Raw genomic sequence first — 20,726 nt, 5'->3', positions numbered from 1 at the left:
GGTCTCTGCTCACCTTGGCAGCTGCTGCTGCTGTGGGCATTTCTCTCTAGGGCCTAAGACTGAGCCCCGTGCCATGCAGGTCTCTGCTCAACTCTGTGGCTGCTGTAGCTGTGGGCGCTTCCCTCCAGGGCCTAAGATTGAGCCCTGGTGCCATGCAGGTCTCTGCTCACCTGGGCAGCTGCTCTGACTGTGGGTGCTTCCTTCCCCTCCGGGCCTTAGACTAAGCCCTGAGTGCCACGCGAGCCTTAGCTCACCTTAGCAGCTGCTTCAGCTCCCAAATCTGTACTTTTAACCTCTGTGTTGTAGTGTCTCTTAATATGGTACAGAATGCCCTGATTTGTTGTGGAGATTAAATATAATAATATATGCAAAATTCATAGCTCAGTTTTCTTCTCAGTTCCTATTATGTATGCTTCTAATTCACTCATTTACCTACCATTCTGTTACTCTGCTTTATTTACTTTGTAGCACTTACAAAACTTTCTGGCACCGCCTGTCTCCCCCTCTGGAATGTCAACTTCATGAGGGCAGTATCTGCTCAATAAATATTTGTTGAATTTATGTATTTCTTTACTTAACAAATATTAATTAAGTGCCCACCTACCATGTGCTAGGCTCTGTGGTTCACATTGTGGATAATTCATCTTAATCTTGAGACCTGGTGCTGTGATGATTGTCGTCTTCACTAAGGAAGCCACCCAGAGGAAAACATCATTTACCACCCTTGGTCCCAGTTGATAATTATCGACACAGTGCAACCAGAAGTCTGATTTTCATTTATCTACCTCCCTGATGTGAGGTGTTAATCTAGCACAATGAACGTTTGTTGAATTGGGTGGAATAATAAGTAAAGCAAGACTGGGAGATAGAGAAAGTGAGGACTTTTGATAGTGGTGGGAGACAGTAAGTAAACGGGCAGTTGTAAGTCAGCGTGGTGAGAGCTGAAATAGGAATGGTGTGTGTAGTGGTGCGAATGGAGCCACGGCAGAAGGAGCCACATGTGATGAAGCTGGGATGCCAGAAACAGCATGGCACTCAGGTCCAGCTGGCTTTTTAGAGCATGGTCAGCTTTGTGGGTGTGCAATCACTGTAGTCACATGGGGCCACGTTCTTGAAATTTAAAATGCTCTGCGATTGTCTTGAAATTCTATATAATTTTACCTTTGTGTTCTGAATGTGATGGGACAATGGAGTGTGTGCTATGGTCTTAGAGCCTTGGCTCATGTGTGGTCCTTACCTTCTCCTGCCTCCCTAAACAGGTTCTTGGCTGGCTGCCTGGGGCTCTGGACCCAGGTGCAAGTGTGGAGAAAATCAGGTCAAGTGTGTATGCACACTGTATGCTGAGTCACCTGGTGGGGAGAGACCATGGAAGAAAGGGAAAAGTTTTTTTTTCTGTTTTTTGAACAAGAATCTCCTGCTTTTCATTTGCACTAGGTCCCACAAGTTATGTAGCTGACACTGTGTGTGAGGGGCAAGAGGTGAGCCCATAATAAGTTTATACTTTACCTTAAGAAAAACAAGAAGCCTGTGAGGGGTTTTAAGCATGGGTTGACAAGATCAAATTAGTGTTTTTATTATTATTTATTTATTTATTTATTTTTGTCCTTTTTGAGACCGGCCGCACCACGCTCAGCCAGTGAGCGCTGTGAGCGCACCGGTCATCCCTATATAGGATCCGAACCCGCGGCGGGGGCGCTGCTGCGCTCCCGGCGCTGCACTCTCCTGAGTGCGCCACGGGCTCGGCCCTAAATTAGTGTTTTTAAATGATCGCTTTGGCTGTAGTGTGGTGGACCAGTTGGGTGGGGACAGAGTAGAGTCCAGGAGCCCAGTTAGGAGGGTAGGACAATAATCCCAGTTAGAAATGATAGTGGCCTGGATTAGGGCAGGGGCAGGTAGGATGACAGAAGGGCACAACTGAAAGCTAATTAGGAGATAGAATTGATAGGACATGGATTAATAATAGCAAACATATGTGGAGCACTTACTACGTGCCAAGCATTGTTCTAAACACTTTATATAAATTAATTCATTTACTTTCGATAACAATCTTCTGAAGTAGGTACAGTTTTTATTCCCATTTTACAGATGAGGAAACTGACGTCCAGAGAGGTTAAGTAACTTGCCCAAGATCCCACAGGTAGTAAGTGGCATAGCCAGGTTGGAAACCGAGACAGTCTGGTCTTAAAGTCTGAGTTCTTAATTGGATGCTAGAATGCCTACTTCAGGGTATAGTGGAGGGAGAAAGTGAGAGGTAAGTCAGTGGCTACCAGGTTTTGGTTTTCTTGTAGGAGAAGCTGCATTCAGTTAAGCCAGAAAGGTGAAGGAGGGTTTGTTGAATGGGATACAATTGTAGAACTGTTTGTTTACCAACAGATGGGATTGCTGAGGTACTACAGACAAGTTAGGAAGGGAGTTGAGCAGTGGGTGTTTGGTGTAGAGAAAGCACATAGCCATATGGGATGAAATTTCAGGAGAAAAAGATGACTGGAGGGGCTTCCTTCATGAGCAGTGTCCAAGGGTAACAGGGGTATGAGGTAGAGCATGCAGTCCAGGGACGTGAGTTAATGCTACAAGGTCTGGGGAATGTATTTAAAGAAGGTTTAGGCAGGTGAAGGGTGAGGGTTTGAATAGGTAAAAGAAATAATATTGGTTATCACTTATTGATTACTTACTGTGTACCAGACTGTGTTCACTGTGCTACGTACTTTAAATGCATGATCTGATTGAGTCCTTAAAGAAGTCCCTACAAAGTTGTTGGTGATAGCCCCCATTTATTGATATGCTATAGGTTTACAGGTATAGGATTATTAGTCGGGAAGATGGTGGGGTGATGGGGTCCTGATCCCAGGAAGTCAGTTTACGAGCATGATCTTGGCTGAAACTATTTGAGCTCTGCCCTATTTTTGTGCTTCCTGCTGTGTGTGGCCAATCAAAGGTTTTAGGAGGTTAATCTTAGCCAGAAGTTATTTGGAGCACTGCTGGTGCTTTCCCTGGTGAGGGACAGGTTTAATTTTGTGAGATTACCATATGTATTAGTCCTTTTTTGTTACTTATAACAGAATACCTGAAACCAGGTAATTTTGAAAGAAAATGAAATTTATTTCTTACAGTTTTGGAGGCTAGGAAGTCCCAGGTCTAGGGAACACATTGGTGAAGGCCTTCTTAGTGATGACTCTGCAGCGTTGCAGATTGTCACATGGCAAGGAATGGCAGGAGCAAGCCAGCTAATCTTCTCACTCACTCACTCTCTCTTTTTTTTTAATATATCAAAACATTTTTACTTAATTGATAAAGATTACTTTAGTAGAAATCATTGTAGACCACTTAAATATGATTTAATGTACATATTTTGCTTGAATATATCTATTTATTTATTTTATTTTTTTATTTTTTTTTACTTTTTATTTTTCACTCACTCTCTTTATAAAGCCATCAGAACCACGCCTATGATAACTCATTACTCCATGAATGTGTTAATCCATCCATAAGGGCACAGTCCTCATGATCCAGTCACCTCTCAAAGGCTCTACCTTTCAAGTACCATAATTGGATTTCCTACCCTCTTAAAAGGCTGTTAACAATGTGTTAGGTTTCCATTACATGAACTTCTGGGGGATGCATTTAACCCATAGCACCATCTCACATACATGCAAAGTCAAATTTTCAAAATTAAATAAATCTTTTTTAGACTTTAAAATATGAAATAACATATGTTCATTGTAGAAAATTAGAAAATACAGATAAGGAAAAGAAAAATGACTACCTGTAGTCCTTCACTCAGATCAGTTGTTGACTATAAAATATGCTTTTTAATCCCTTTCATTTAATAAAGTATCACAAAGTTTAAAATTTGGGCTATATGTTGAAATAATGTTTTGTGTATATGGGTTAAATAAAATATTGTTAAAATTAATTTCACCTCTTTCTTTTTACCTTTTTAATGTGACTGCTAGAACATCTAAAATTACATTTGGCTCACATTACATTTCTATTGGACAGTGCTGCTCTAGAGTCTCTCCCAGCTTTGACCATTCTGAGGCTTAATGAATCTTTACTCTGTGTACATTTTTCATTCTGTCATAATTGTTTTAGACTAGTGTAGTCCATTAGAATTTTTGCATTGATGAAAATGTATTATAATTTGCCCAATATGATAACCATTAACCACATGTGGCTACTGAGCACTTGAAATGTAGATAGTGTGATGAAGGAACTGTATTTTAAATTTTACTTAATTTTAATGAATTTAAATGTAAATAGCCACATGTACCTGTACTGGACAGCACTATTCTAGGCCTTATAAAACATAAAATTCCCATTACTCTTGGCTGGTTTTCTCTTTTCCAGTTGTGTTGGTGTTGAAGAGGAGAAGGCTGCTGACATTGACCTCTACCACTGCCCCAACTGCGAGGTCTTACATGGGCCCTCCATTAGTAAGTAGATCTTAGGGTTTCCAAGAGAAAATAGCCCAGAGGAGAGACAAAAGAAAGGAAGCTTGGGAGGGCAATTGCCTTTGCCTGAGTGCTTCAGATTCATCTTTATTAGGAAATATCAGAAGCCTGTGCAGACCAGCAGCTGAGGGTAGAAGTACATAGCTTCACCTCCCTCCCTTCCTAGGGATTTCCTAGAGGATGCACCCATCTTCGTTGGGAACTTTCTTGAGTCTGTGAGTGCCTCATTGACTGCAGGTACTCCAAAGGGTTGTTGGATTGGTAGAGGAGAAGGATCTGCTGAGGCATTTGCTCTTGGAATCATAGCTTATGGCCATTCTTACAATCTCATGTCTTTTTGTGGCTTAGTGAAAAAACGCCGTGGATCTTCAAAAGGGCATGATGCACACAAGGTGAAGCCAGTGAAGACTGGGAGTCCTACATTCATTCGAGAGCTCCGGAGTAGGACTTTCGACAGGTGAGGACCCCTGGCTGAAGGGCTGGTGAACACCAGGGCTCTGGGAGACTGGGACCCATCTCTTCGCAGCTTACCAACATACTGAGGCTTTTTGTGGATGTTCAGGGCTCTGCGAGTTCCCTCTGTGGAGGGAACTTCTGTTTTGGTCAGTTTCTGAGAAACAGTAGGTAGAGTTTCATTTGATGTACAGAGTACATTAAGGTCCACTTGTAGAAATTTTTGGTGGTTGGGAGACAATATTTAGCTAAGTCTGCAGAGGATACTTACGTGGACCCAAGAAGTACTAGAACTAGAAGGAGTCTTAAAGATCAGAAAGTTTAATTCTCTCATTGTAGAGAAGAGAAAACTCTTTTTTATTTTTTATTTTTATTTTTTTTTCCTTTTTTTGTCTTTTTTCGTGACTGGCAACGATCGCAACCCTCAGTGTCGCGCCCGTACCGGGCCGGGACCGGCAACGGGATCGCAACCCTTGGCGTTGCCCCCGCACCTCGCTCAGCCAGTGAGTGGCCGGTCTGTACGTGGGATCCGAACCCTCGGCGGGAGCGCCACCGTGCTCCCAAGCGGCGCACTGTAGCAGGGCGCCACCGGGCCGGCCCAGAAAACTCTTTTTTAAAAAAAAATTTTTTTTTTTTTTTCTGGTGGCTGGGCAGCTCGGGGATCTGAACCCTTGACCTTGGTGTTACGACTTCGTGCTCTAACCAACTGAGCTAACTGGCCACCTCCCCCTAAAAATTTTTTTAGTAGTCATGTATTTCTTTTACAATCAGAGTTTTTTCTATTAAGCTGAGCTTATTAATCTTCAATTGAGCAAAACTAATGAGTTAAAAATTAATGAATAAAGCACTCTCTCTTGCTTGGTTTTTAATTCACTGGACCGTTTTTAGCTTTCTGTAACTGGAATATTCTTAGGAATAATTGTTTCTTCAAAATATTTTTTGTTTAATTTGTTTATTTAAAGGCAGTGAATCTCCTCTCTACTCCAGACCCCTCAGGTCCCTTCTTTAAAGTCAACCAATTTCTTGTGCATTCTTTCAGAAATAGTTTTTGCATAATCAACACACATGTATTTGTATATCCTTCTTTTTCTTTTTCTTTTTTGACACAAATGGAAATGCTATATTGTTCTGCATCTTGGTTTTTAAAAAAAAAAAACAACCTGAACTTTATATCTTGGAGATCAATCCATAACAGTACATACAAATGTTCCTCATTCTTTTTTATGGCTATTTAGTATTATATTGTATGTATTTACAATTTATTTAACCAGTCCTCTATTGATGAACATTCGATTCCAATATTTTGCTATTAGAAAAAAAATGCTCCACTGAATATCTTTGTACTTAAATTTTTGCATATGTGTTGAGTATGTGTGTAGATTTACTGTCTAAAAGTGAAATTATTAGGTCAAAGAATATTATGTGCTTTAAAAATATTTGTAAATATTGCCAATTGTTTCCAAAGCGGCTGTACTATTTCACACTCTCACAGACAATGTGCAAGGGTACAGATTTCCCTATATCCTAGCCAACATTGTTCATTGTCAAACTTTTTTTGCCCTTTTGATAAGATAAACAATGAAATCTTGTTGTTTGCATTTCTTTAATTATGATGGAGGTGAGTAGATTTTTGTACATTTATAAGCCATCTTTATTTCTTTCTCTGTGAACTGCTTCCTTGTGCTGACAGTTTTTCTATTATGTTACTATTTTCTTACTGATTTATAACAGCTTTCTGTGCAAAAAATTTTAATTTTTATGTAAATTTGTTTATTACTGTTTTTAATTACTACTTGGCCTTGTCCCATGTTTTTTCTAGTACTCTTACGGCTTTATTTTTTGCAATTTAATCTCTGGACCATCTAGAATTAAGAGTGAGATAGACATTGAGCTTAATGTTTGTCTCAGCAAAACTTGTCAAGTAGTCTCTTTTCTCCAGCATCATTTTTTCTTAAAGCTCCTGTTTTCTAGTTAAGTATGTGTGTTGAGAGAGTGGTTGTAAAAATTGTTGTTTTTTTTTTTTAATCAGTCTTTTCCCTTTATGCCAGTGTTTTAAATTGGATGATGCTGTTCTAAGTCAGAACAAATCAGCTAAACTTGTCAGATATATCTTTTCTTCCTGGGCAGGCTGTTGAATGATTTCTTCCTTTGTCATCTGTAGAAGAGCACCCTACTGACAGATATTCCCCACTTTTGCCATTGACCTGGTCTCTTGCCTTGGACAGGTCATTTCTTCCCCAGCATATGAGGTTTATGCCATTAGTTGCCAGCCCACATTTGGTCCCCTGAGGAAGACCCCACCCCTTGAGTGAGTGGCAGTGTCCAGTGAGTCTTTTAGTGGGCAGGGCCTTGGGCTCAAGCTTTCTCTCCTGTGGTCTGCAGCTCAGATGAAGTGATTCTGAAGCCCACTGGAAGTCAGCTGACTGTGGAATTCCTGGAAGAGAATAGCTTCAGTGTGCCCATCCTGGTCTTGAAGAAGGACGGATTGGGGATGACGCTGCCCTCGCCATCATTCACTGTGAGGGATGTGGAACACTATGTTGGTAAGATACCATAGACCCTTTTAACTATGACATTGTTTATTCCTGTCAAGACCTGTGTCCCTTCCCTTCCTATCTACCTTTTGCATTTCCTTTTTAGCTGTCTTGGGAGTCTGAGGTAAAGTGCCTTGCCCAAAATCATTCTTTGGCAAAACTAGAGCCAAAATCCTTGTCTCCTCTTCCTTCTCCTCTTAAACACAACCCCTAGGTTGAGCCCCATTTTGTTACCTGGGGAATTCTAGGGATCTTGGTCTTTCTGTCCTCTGTTGATATGAGAAAGCCTTTGACTCTTGTTTTCACATGCCATTTGTCTTCTGGGCATGTGGTTTTGGAGTAAAGAGGAGAAAAAGTGAGGAAACAGGGTTCAGACAGGTGGGCTATACTATGTGTGAGGCTGTATGCCAGGTAGTTCCATAGCCCTACCAGTCCTGGATCTAGCACGTAGGTCTAAGGAGAGTGTGATGGGTTCCTACACCCATCCCCAAACACACACACACACACACACACACGTATACATATATACATACAGTGTCTGAGGAAAGAAGCTTTGAGTGTAAGTCCATTCTAGGGACTGGTGGAGGTACCAGAGAGGCTTCCCCAGTCCCTGAGACCACTTGGTGCAGAACCCATCTCTTTATTCCAGGTTCTGACAAAGAGATTGATGTGATTGATGTGACCCGCCAGGCTGACTGCAAGATGAAGCTCGGTGATTTTGTGAAATACTATTACAGTGGGAAGAGGGAGAAAGTCCTCAATGTCATTAGTTTGGAATTCTCTGATACCAGGTAGGAGGGGTAGAGGTAACAAAAAAGCCTAAAAAAGAGCGTGGAACTTGTGATATACTGAGTATATATTCATATTCCTTTCCCTTCCTCCTGGTGGTTTCTTCCTTAGAGATGGGGAGCTGGGTTATACTTTCTAGGGTAGCTGCTCACATTATAACAACCAAGTCATATTTCTCCTCCACAGTTTCTAGCATTGGATAAATTACACAGTAGTTATTTTAATTAATTTTTGTCTCCTTCAAGTCCAGGACAGCTTTGTTTGACCTTTTTCTCGTATTTAGATTGTGGCATGGTTACTGTCTGACTGATAGGATAAGTCTTCTGTCCCTAAAAATAGATTTATTGAAATTACTCCCAAGTAGTTTCTGTAAGGATAAGGTTTCTTATCACTTGGGAGAGTATAGTGCTGGTAATACCAAGGTCACAGGTTCAGATCCCCATACCAGCCAGTCACCAAAAACCAAAAACAAAAGGAAAGGATTTCTGAGATTCACTTTAAAAAAAATTTTTTTTGTATTTCTTTTTTTTTTTAATTGAAACAATTGTTTGTACATGTCTGTGTGGTACAGAGTTGAATATCAATACCTGTATACAATATATAATTATCAAATCAGGATAATTAGCATATTCATCATTATAAAACAGTCATTCTTTGTGAGGTTTCTTTGATTTAAAAAGAAAAAATAGCTATATTATAACTTCTAAATGATCTATCTGGACTGATGTACTCTCTCTCTCTGTATATATGTATATACGATCTTCTCTGTACTCAGAACTGTGAGAAATACCAAGAAATCATAACGTATCTTTTTGCCCTTAAGTTTACTGTCTGATTTTTTACTTTTAGCTTTTAGTTTTGTCATAATTATAGATTCACAGGAAGTTGCAAAAAGATGTACAAGGAGGTCCTGTGTACTCTTTAGCCAGTTTCCCTAATGGTAACATCCTATATAATTATAGTACACTATTAAAACCCTTGGTGTTGTTTTTGATACAAGGCTAAACAAACTGAGTGTGTTTAAGAAACTTTATTTATTTATACCTCACTTCATCCTAAAAGAGTATTTGAGGTAGCTTACAGAGATGCAGAGAAAAAAAGAAAATTGGAACAAACGGAAAATAAAGGTGGGAAAATAGGATGCATCTGGTGGGTACTCTACATATAAAATGCGTGTATGAATGTCTGATAGTTGGTAGAGATGGACCGTAGAGTTTCCTCTACAGTCTGAATTTCCTGAAGGTCAGAACAAAGAGGGGAGTGCAGTGTTGTAAGATTTGTGGTTTTATGTAGGATAAAAACAACCAGATGTTTCTGAGAAACACTTCTTTACCTAAAACTGAGCCCTGAGAGGTTTCTCTAAAGGTTTCTCCTAAAGAAGACACTGTGAGATGGGGCTAGTTATAAACCAAGTGCCAAGTGAGTTGACTGGGGTGGGGGGGAGTATAAACATTTAATGGAAAAAATGACCACCTTCAATGAAGAAGGCTGTGGAGCTGGTACTTCTGGAGTTGGTTGGAATGAGAATGTTTACCAGATTTATGGAAATAAGTATCTTAGGGGACAGGGGAGAGGGAGCTGGAGAAAGAGGAATTGGTAAAGGGACAAGAAAATTAACTACATTGTATATTGATAAATTAAAATTTTTTTAAAAAACGTATCTTATGTGCCTTGGCGATTCTATGGAAAGAACTTGTTCTCTGTCTAATCTGACCTTTACAGAGATGTGGGGTATTTTATTCAGGCTTCAACCTTCAATTCCCAATCAGCTGATATCTGCTGTCTACCCCTTCTTTGTTAGGCTTTCTAATCTGGTAGAGACACCCAAGATTGTTCGAAAGCTGTCATGGGTCGAGAACTTGTGGCCGGAGGAGTGTGTCTTTGAGAGACCCAATGTGCAGAAGTACTGCCTCATGAGCGTGCGGGATAGCTATACAGACTTTCACATTGACTTTGGCGGCACCTCGGTCTGGTACCATGTGCTCAAGGTAGGAAGGCATATAGCTTCTGGAGGCAGCCAGGCCTTGGGTCTTCCTGTTTGTGTCAGCTGTCAGCACAAAACAGGCTACTGAGACCCACCTGTCTCCCAGATTCTCTTTTGTTATGACATTTGGTTTGAAATTTCCACATAACTCCTCTATCAGAGTTGATTGAGTACTTGGTGGATGTGGCATACCATATACACTGATGATGGCCTGTCTCTACAGTTTTGATGCTTAATCCAAAAGTGTTTTGAGGGCCAGCCTGCGGCTCACTTGGGAAAGTGTGGTGCTGATAACACCAAGGTCATGGGTTTGGATCCCTATATAAAGATGGCTGGTTCGCTCACTTCAGAGAGCGTGGTGCTGACACCACCAAGGGAAGGGTTAAGATCCCCTTACCAGTCGTCTTAAAAAAAAAAAAAAAAAAAAGTTTTGAATTATAGCAGATACCTGGGATTTTCCCAACTGTTACTTTACTTTCTAATTGAACCAATTTATACTCCTATCAACATGTATGGAAATATCCATAGTACTTCAAAAATTCTTTGTAACATGAGAAACTTCCCCTCCCCCCAACTTTATTGAGGTATAGTTTATATACTATAAAATTCAACCATTTTAAGTGTATAGTTTGAGTTTTGACAATTGCGTAGTCAGTTAAATGCCACCACAGTCAAGATAGAACATACGTATATGAGAAGTCTTTTTAAAGTCATAATTCCTATAGACAATTTCCTTTTTAGTGGTTGTTACAGGTTTGTAATTAGCATATTAATTACCAATGACTGTAAAGGATTTTTGAGGTCTGGAAAACAAATTTCTTAAAGAATTTTAATTCTTTTTCACCGTTGTTCACTATTTAGTTTTCTTATTGGAAATGCCAAGGAAAGAGCCAAAAACTTGAATTATGGTTCTTGTCCGAGTGATCACAAATCCTCAGCTAGTTGTTTGGTTTATCATGAAGAAATTGGACCATGTATATGAAAGTACTGTTATGCAAATGTTAGATTTAACTTTTTAATTTTTAAATAATTTTATTTTTATAGAAAAGTTGCAAAAATAATGGGGAGAATTCCTGTGTCCCAACCAGATTCCCCAAATGTTATCATTTTATTATATTCTCTCTTTCTCTAAAGCAAACATAATAAAATGGGTATTTTTTGGTTTCTGAGACATTTGAGAATAGTTGCAGACATGTGTCCTTTTATCTCTTGATAATTCAGTGTGTAGTTCTTAAAAACAAAGGTGTTCTCTTATAGTCACAATGTAGTTATCAAAGTCAGGAAATTAACATTGAAATACTACTAACAAATCTACAGTTCTGATTCAAATTTCTCCATTTGTACAATAGATATTTCTAGTGTTGTTGCTTTTCTTCATTGAAATTTATCATTGTGAAATGTTGATTGAACCAGTCAAGCTGTGGGGATATCTTTGTGTTAGTGGATTTTTGTTCCTTTTTTGCCAAGTTATATATCTGGTTATTATCCAGGAAAAACACAATTAGGAAATAAAATGTTTTTCCAGCAGATAATCACCTAGCATGTAATCTTCCAGAAATCCTTGGGCAGTTATTGAACTTGTAAACTTTTATTGGCTTTGATTGCAGGTGTGAGAAGGAACACTCTGTAAATGATATTTAAAAGCAAATTAAATTTTCTTTTCATCAGTAATGTGGCCTTAAATTCTCCTAGGGCTAGTAGTATTGATCTACTCATCTATAGAAGCCATTTTTCATTTGACATTGCATCTAAAGTAGGAGCACTTGGTGTACATTTGTCCTGACTTGAACAATTTTGTTTGAAATGCCCTTTCCAAATTGTTTTTGTCAAATTTATAGAAACTTAAAAGTGCAGAGGCCAAAAGAATCTTTTGAAGTTTTCTAAATCCACACACAAAAGATTTTTGAACGGGTTTGGGAAAGAACTTTGCCATGGTCTGGGAGCATAGGAGAGAGAACAGCCCTTTGGAGTGCCCCTGAAGGACCCTTGGTATTTTTGGCACTTCAACCTCTTTCTATTTCAGGGTGAGAAGATATTCTACCTGATCCGCCCAACAAATGCCAATCTGACTCTCTTTGAGTGCTGGAGCAGTTCCTCTAATCAGAATGAGATGTTCTTTGGGGACCAAGTGGACAAATGCTACAAGTGTTCTGTGAAACAAGGACAGACACTTTTCATTCCTACAGGTCTTCCCTGGGCCCCTCTGGGAGGGTTTGGGGAGGGTGGAAAGAAGAGAGCTTGTGGCACCACAGCCAACCCCTTCCCATAATGTATTAATCTGATTATGTGGGCTATCTTATCTCTCTCATATCACCTGAAGGCTAAGAATTGGGCATTAAGAAAATTCATGTGGTTGTGAGTACGCAGCATGTTCCTTGGGGAGGCTGCAGGTGGTGGTGTCCAAAGGGAGGCTGGTGGACTCCTTTGCACTGGGTTGATGTCAGCTTGGTAGACAGAGAACAGGACTCTCAGCTCCATGATTCTGGGGATAGTGACTGGGAGTCTGGTATTCTAGGCTGTAAATCAGAATGACCTGAGGTGGGGGTGGGACTTTTTTCCCTAAACAGTACATTACTGGGTGAGCTTCACCCCTAGAATTATGAATTCTTAGGTGTGGGATGGGGTCTGAGTATATTTATTTTGAAAAAGTCCCTCAGCATTTTTACTTGATTCTTTGATGAGCATAGTATGTCCCTTCATTTATTTAGATTTTCTTTGACTTCTTTAATCAAAATTAGTGTTAACTTTTCTTGAAATGTTTGGTAGAATTCTCTCGTGAAATCACATGGACCTGGAGATTACTTTTTCAATTTCCTTGATCTTTATAAGGCTATTCAAACTATCTGTTTCATATTGGATGAGTTATGGTAGTCTGCTTTTCAAGGAATTGGCCTATTTCATCCACATTGTCAAATTTATGTTTGTAGAGTTGTTCATACAAGGGTGCCTCAAAAAGTTCATGGAATAATAGAATTGAAAGATAACACAAAGCTTTCTGTGAACATTTTGAAGTTCTCTTATAGTATTTCCTTATTATTCTTTTGATGTCCTCTGGGTCTCTAGTGATATCCTCTGTTTTATTCCTGCTATTTGTGCCCTCTCTTATTTATGTCAGTCTTGCTGGAGGTTGGTTGATTTTATCAGTTTTTTTAAAGAAACATTTTGTGTTTCATTGATTTTTCTCTGATGTCTTTCTGTTTTCAATTTTATTGATTACTTTTTTTATTTTTATTTTTCCTTGCTTTTGCTTGCTTTGGGTTCGTTTTGCTCTCCTTTTCTCTTAGTCTTGGGATGGAAGCTAAGATTATTGATTTCTGACTTTCCCTCTTTTCTAATGTAAGCATTTAACACTTTAAATTTCACTCTCAGAACTGATTTAGCTATGTCACACAATTCAGTTGTTTTTAGTATATTTACAAAGTTGTACAACTACTATCTAATACCAGAAAATGTTCACCACCTTAAAAAGAAACCACATATTCATTAGCAGTACTTCCTTTATATATGGATTTGCCTCTTCTGAATATTTCATATACATGGAATCATGTAATATGTTGTCCTTTATGTCTTCTTTCACTCAGCGTAATGTTTTCAAGGTTCATCCATGTTATAGCATTTATCAGTACTATGTTCTTTTTAATGACTGGATAATATTCCATTGTGTGGAATACCATATTTTGTTTATCCATTCATCAGTTGATAGGCATTTAAGTTGTTTCCACTTTTTGGCTATTATGGATAATGCTGATATGAATATTCATGTATGTTATACATATTTAAGGTTCTCTTGGGTATATACCTAGTAGGGAAATTGCTGGATTATGGGGTAACTCTATTTGAATTTTTTGCCAAACTGTTTCCAAAGCAGCTGCATGTACTAATTTACATTCCCAATAGCAATGTATGAGGGTTCTAATTTCTTGGGGGAAAAAAAAAAGATATATATATCTTTTTTGGAGAAATGTCTATTTAAATTCTTTTACCACTCTTTAATTAGGTTGTCTTTTTATTGTTGAGTTGTAAGAATTCTCTGTATATTTTGGATGCTGGACCTTTATCAGATATATGATTTGCAGTTTTCTCTCATTCTTAGGGTTGTCTTTTCACTTTCTTGATAGTGTGCTATGAAGCACAAAAGTTATGAATTTTGATGTCAAATTTCTATTTTTTCTGTTTGCTTATGCTTTTGATTTCTAAGAGACTGTTGCCTAATTCAAGGTTATGTAGATTTATGCCTATGTTTTCTTCTAAGTGTCTTAGTTTTTGTTTCTACATTTAGATCTTTCATCCATTTTGAGGTTTTTTTTGTATATGGTGTGAGGTAAAGGTTCAATTTTATTCTTTTGTATGTAGATATCCAGTTGTCTCAGAATCATTTGAAAAAACTATTCTTTCGGGCTGGCCCGGTGGTGCACTGGAGAGTGCGCTGCTTGGGAGCGCGGCGGCGCTCCCGCCGAGGGTTCAGATCCCATGTGGAGACCGGTTCCCGCTCATTGGCTGAGCACGGTGCGGGCACAACACCGAGGGTTGCGATCCCGTTGCCAGTCCCCGGTACAGGGCGCGACACCGAGGGTTGCGATCCCGTTACCGGTCAGTAAAAAAGACAAAAAGGAAAAAAAAAAACAAAAAACTATTCTTTCCTTATTGAATTTGTCAAAAAATCAATTGACCATAGATTATGGGTTTATTTCTTGACCATGAATTCTGTTCCATTTGATCTACATGTCTGTCCTTATGAAAGTATCCTACTGTCTCAATTACTGTACATTTTTAGTAAGTATGGAAATTAGGAAGTGTCAGCCCTTCGACTTTGTTTTTCATTTTCAAGATAATTTTGGCTATTCTGGCTCCCTTGATTTTTTTTCTATGAATTTTTAGGTTCAGCTTTCATATAGGTTTTTTAATGGTTGTTCTAGTTGTTTTTTATTTTCTCTTGTTATATTTTTTACTAATTGCTCTAGTTGTTACATTATACATACACAGCATATCACAGTCTACAGGTGTTTACCAGTTTGAGGGAAGGGTTAAAACCTTACCTCTGTTTACGTCCCTTTACCATTCCCATTTTTCTTACATTTTCCCATTTCTTATATTTTCCCATGTATTTTTCTTAAGTATTTCCTCTGAGTACATTGAGAACCCCATCACACAGTGTTAAAATTTTTGCTTCAACTGTCAAACATAATTTAGAAAACTCAAGAGAAGGAAATTCTATTGTATTTACCCATTTTTTTAAATTATTTTTTTACATTGGAAGATGTTGTAGAGCAGTTGGTGGGGAGGAGGAAAGGGAAAAGGGAAGGGAGATAGGCTGGAAGGAGGAGAAAGGAGGGGGTTGTGGTTGAGGCCTGTGGCACCCCCCTCATTCCAGCAGGGGAGAACGGGGCTTCTGGTGGTGGCTCAGTTGTTGCTGGGCTGGATGTGGATGTTGGTGGGGTGGGGGGTGTGGCTGAGGCCCTCGGCCCCCTACCACCCTGGCTAGGGAGCCCAGGGCATTTCCAGCAGCTGTTTGGTGGTTGTCACTGGGCTGGGTGCAAACATCAGGTGAGTGTGGCTGAGGCTTTTGATCCCCACTGCTCTGGCTCAGGAGCTTGGGGCACTTTGGTGGCAGCTCAGTGGTCATCACTGGACTGAGTGCAGCCATTGGGGGGCCTCAGCCACACCTCAGCCCCCCACTGCCCCTGCTTAGGAGCCTAGGATGCTTCTGGCAGTGGCTCAGTGGTTGTCACTGGGATGGGTGAAGATGTCAGTGGGGGTTGTTGCTGAGGCCCTCAGCCCCTCATTGCCCCAGCTCCAGAGTTTAGGTCACTTCTAGCTATGGCCTGGTGGTCGTTGTTGGGCTGGATGCAGTTGTCAGAGGTGTGTGGCTGAGGCCCATGGCCTTCCACCCTCCCCGACTTGGGAACCCAGGGAGCTTCAGGTCCTTCTAGGTTTACAAGTTTCTTTGGTGGTGTTAGATATTTACTGGTTAATATCAAAACTTTGTCCCTGATCTGTGAGTGTTTTGTTTTTTTCTTTCAGTTCTGTGTTGGATTGTTTGTTCTTTCCACCACTTAAACTCTGCACTGGAACTATTTGTTGTCCTTTGGTTACTTCTAAAATGGGGGAACTTCCTCAGGGAACCAGCTTTTGAGCTCTGTATTTGAGCGAGATTGCTGCTTTGCTGCTGATTCTCTGGGGAAGGCTTTTTGTGCAGCTTGGGTTTTAATTGTTGACCTTGTAAACACTTCTGGGGTCTGGTACACCTGGGTTGTCTGCAAACTCTGGTCTGGGCCTAAGTCTTTTCAGCAAACTGCACCCTCTGCAGTTCTATGTTCTTGACCAGTCTCCACTGAGTGGCCTGTGCTGATTGGAGGGCAGATCAGCTGTCCATGCTGTGCCCCAGTGTTCCCCCAGTGGGCCCATCTCCCCCACTGCCCATACTCCAATCACTTCCCATGGGATGGACCATGCACCAGTCCCTTGCAGTGACTCACTGACCTTTGAGTGGCTCTTCTTTTCAGTTATCTGTGGCCTCTTGCTCCTGTGTGGGTCCACAGGACCCTGTTAGTTGTCTTGCTGGCCTGGGGGCCACCAAAGCCCTCTTCTCCCCTGCAGCCTCTAAGCAACTTTATATGAAGGGCACAGCTGTGGCTTTTGCCAGCTTTTGCTCTGTGTGCTCACCAGGGCCACCCTTGAAAGCTGCCCAGACTCGAAATGGTCGGAGCAGTCCCCTCCTTCTCCCATTGTGTCTTCCCCTGCCTTAATGAACTCCGTAGCTCTCTCCTCCTCTTCCCCTGAGCTCTAGTGGTCCCGGGTTGGTTGTTGTTGCTTTGTAGTAGTTGTAAATTGGTTGATTGTGGGAGAGGGTGATGCTGGGGACCGTCTATTCCACCATCTTGACCGGAAGTTCCCGTATGTACCCATATTTTTACTCTTGTATTTTTTTTTTCTTCCTTCCTGGTGTTCCAAGATTCCTTCTTTTACCATTTTTTCTGTTTGGAGTTTCAGGGTATGTTGACAGCAACAAATTCTCTTAGTTTTCCTTCATCTGTAAATGTCTTGATTTCCCTTACGTTCTTGAAGGATAATTTTGCTGCATATAGAATTCCGGGTTTAGTTCTTTTCTTTCATCAGTTGAAAAATGTTCTGCTTCCTTCTGGCCTCCATGGTTTCTGATGGCATTTGGGTATCATTTAAATTGCTTTTCCCCTGTACATAATGTGTCATTTTTTTTTACTACTTTTAATGTTTTTTTCTTTTTCTTCAGTTTTCAGCTGTTTGACTATGCATGGCAAAACATGGCATGGATTTCTTTGGGTTTAAAATGCTATATGAGTTCACTGAGCTTCTTTAATGTGTAGGTTTATTATGTCTTGCCATATTTGTGAAAATTTTAGAGATTATTTTTTCAAATACTTTTTTAACCTCATGCTGTAACTTCTCTTCATCTGGGTCTCTGATTATACGAATGTTATGTATTTTGTTTTAGTCCCATAGGTCTCTGAGTTTATTTTTCCCTCTGTCTTTTTTCTATTTGTTAAAGTTTGGGTTGGGTAATTTCTCTTGCTCTATCTTCAAGTTCTCTGTATTTCTTTTCTCTGTTGTCTCTATTCTGTTCAGTTCATCCACTGCATTAATTTCAGATACAGCATTTTTCAGTTCTAAAATTTCCATTTGTTATTTATGTCTTCTCATTGAAGAATTTTGAGCAGGATTTGTATTTTAGACATATCACTTAGGATCAGATATAGAAGATAGATTTGAGATGAGTGTAGAGCAGTGTTTGTAAACACTTTGTACTCACTCCTTTATACTCTTAAGAATTATTGAGGACCCAAAAGAGCCTTTATTTATGTGGGTTATATTTATCAATATTTATCATAGAAATTAAAACAGAAAATTTAAAAATACTTATTAATTCATTGAGAAATAATAGTAAACCCATTACATGTTAGCATAAAAAAGTTTTTTATGAAAAATAACTTTTTAAGTGAAAAACATTTAATGTCTGGGTTAATAGAAAATGGCTGAATTCTCAGGTGTGCTTTTGCATTCAGTCTGTTTGATATTATGTCCTGTACCCTCTGGACAACCCCACTGCACACCCTTGAGAGAATGAGGGTGAAAAAGGCAAAGAACATCTTAATGCTGTTATGAGCATAATTTTGGCCTCTCATATGCTCTGAAAGAATGTCAGGGAGCCCAAGGGTTTCCTGGACCACACACTGAAAATAGTTGTTGTAGAGGAGCCAGTTTGCAGTAGCCTAGATGAGAGATAGTGAGGGGTCTGAACCAAGGCATTGGTAGGATGGATGGAGGGGGAAGGAGGAAGATTTCTTTTTTCTTTTTTTTTTATTGTGGTAAAATATATATAACATAAACTTTGCCATTTTGACCATTTTTAAATGTACAATTCTGTGGAATTAATTACATTCACAATGCTGTGTCCTCTATTTCTAAAACTTTTTCATCATCCTAAACATAAACTCTGTACCCATTAAGTGATAACTTCCCATTATTCCTTCCCCCTAATTTCTGGTAACCTCTAATCCACTTCTGTCTCTGAAATTTTTTTTTTTTTTAATTTTTCTTAATTGTCCCATGGTAATTATATGTATTTATGGAGTATAATGTGATATTTGGGTAAATGTACACAGTGTGCAATGATCATATAAAGGTAATTAGCCTATTTGTCACCTCAAACATTTGTTGCCTCTTTGTGTTGGGAACATTCAGCATCCTCTCTACTAGCTATTTGAAGTTATACAGTAATTTGTTTTTGACTGTAGTCACCCTACAGTGCTATAGAACACTAGATCTTATTCCTCCTATCTTGCTACAATTTTGTATCCATTGACCACCGTCGCCCCCTGCCTCCCACCCCTCTCCCCTTGCCAGTCTCTAGTAACTGCTATTCTACTCTCTTTCTATGAGATCAACTTTTTTAGCTTCCACGTATGAGTGAGAACATGCAGTATTTCTCTTTCAGTGCCTGGTTTATTTCACTTAACATAAGGAGAGAGAGATTTAAGAAGAAAAATCAGAAAAGTCCCAGAAGGTACAAGGGCAAGGGGAATAATTGAGTTCTAGCTGGGTACGTGCTTCACAACCACTTGTAAAGTACAGTAGTCCCCCTTATCCATGGGGCATACGTCCCAGGACTAGTGGAATCCTGAAACGACAGATAGTACCAAACTCTACATACACCATGCATGAATTTCATTTTTCTTCCTCACAATTTCAAGGATAGGAGATTTATTCTCACCATAGATCTTAGCAACCTCGGCATATGATTTTTTTCTTTCTTTTTTTTTCATGCATGGAAGGAAATATAATTTTAATTTGTACGACTCGCCAATGGGCAGCCTTGCAATTCTTTAGTCTCTAAATGACATAAAAAGGAGTGGCTTACAACAATCTTCCAACTCTGAAACCAGTTTTTCCTCCTGAGTCTTATAAAGCTGCTATTGATATTCTGTTGCAAGTTTTAGGTTAGCAAAGTGCCACTTTCTATTATGACATGCAACAGTGTTTAAATGTGGTTTTTATAGATCCTTGTTTACAAAGCACTCTGGTGGAAGATAAGCAGCTTGGTTACTTAAAAGATTTTTTTCCCTAAGTTGAGAACTTTCACCTTTTCATTTAAGGGAAGCACTTTATGGCTTCTCTTTGGCATATCTGAGTTGCCAGCATCACTACTCTTGTGTTTTGGGGCCATTATTAGGTATAATAAAGATCACTTGAACACACATCCTGTGATACCATGATAGTTGATCTGATAACTGAGATGGCTACTAAGTGACTAATGGGCAGGTAGCTTGTACAGCATGGATCTGCTGGACAGAGAGATGATCTACGTTCTGGGCAGGACAGAGTGGGATGGCGCCAAATTTCATCATGCTACTCAGAATGGTGCACAATTTAATACTTGTGAATTGTTTATTTCTGGAATTTTCCATTTAATATTTTTGGACTGCAGTTGACCATGGGTAATTAGAACCCAGATCTCACACAGAAGCTCTTTTTGTTTTACTCAGGGTAGAGTTAGAAGGAGTAATTATGGCAGGGAGGTGATGCCTTTCCAAGAGAAAAGAGGATAGGTAAGGCAACAGAAAGATTTTGAAGTGGAGAGGAGGGAAGTGGAAGAAGTTTATTAACCCCATACATTGGTCCAGTTCAGGTTATAATGATGGCATGGCACATTAGGCCAGGTTGGGTGTTGGGATACTGGAAGAACTAAAAATGTTCTGAGTCACTGCCAGGCCAACTGGTCTTAAGGAGTTGAGGTTGAACTGAGTGGGCAGTGATGTCCAGAAGAAGAAAGGCCCTCTGCCAGCTATGATTTTGCTTTGTTGCCCTGCAGGATGGATCCATGCTGTGCTGACCCCTGTGGACTGCCTTGCCTTTGGAGGGAACTTCTTACACAGCCTTAATATCGAAATGCAGCTCAAGTGAGTCCTGAGGCTGTGGTGATCTTGAATTGGCCATTTCTTTTCTTTTCTTTTTTTTTTTTTTTTTTTTTTTTTTTTTTTT

The 20,726-nt window shown here is 39.6% G+C and overlaps 1 protein-coding gene across 1 annotated transcript in view; it reads left to right on the top strand.

Moving 5' to 3' along the window:
* The window catches only part of LOC103606305 (histone lysine demethylase PHF8), an 82,546-nt gene that overhangs the window by 22,039 nt on the left and 39,781 nt on the right, over positions 1 to 20,726 (top strand). Inside the window, exons 2-8 of the mRNA XM_008590919.1 lie at positions 4,348 to 4,433; positions 4,800 to 4,908; positions 7,287 to 7,447; positions 8,088 to 8,229; positions 10,029 to 10,215; positions 12,235 to 12,397; positions 20,557 to 20,644. Coding sequence (XP_008589141.1) covers positions 4,348 to 4,433; positions 4,800 to 4,908; positions 7,287 to 7,447; positions 8,088 to 8,229; positions 10,029 to 10,215; positions 12,235 to 12,397; positions 20,557 to 20,644 — 936 coding nt within the window. The remainder of the gene's footprint in view (positions 1 to 4,347; positions 4,434 to 4,799; positions 4,909 to 7,286; positions 7,448 to 8,087; positions 8,230 to 10,028; positions 10,216 to 12,234; positions 12,398 to 20,556; positions 20,645 to 20,726) is intronic.

This window comes from Galeopterus variegatus, unplaced genomic scaffold (genome assembly GCF_000696425.1).
Source record: "Galeopterus variegatus unplaced genomic scaffold, G_variegatus-3.0.2 Scaffold6453, whole genome shotgun sequence".
Classification (NCBI taxonomy): Eukaryota; Metazoa; Chordata; class Mammalia; order Dermoptera; family Cynocephalidae; genus Galeopterus; species Galeopterus variegatus.
This window is presented reverse-complemented; position numbering and strand designations above follow the sequence as displayed.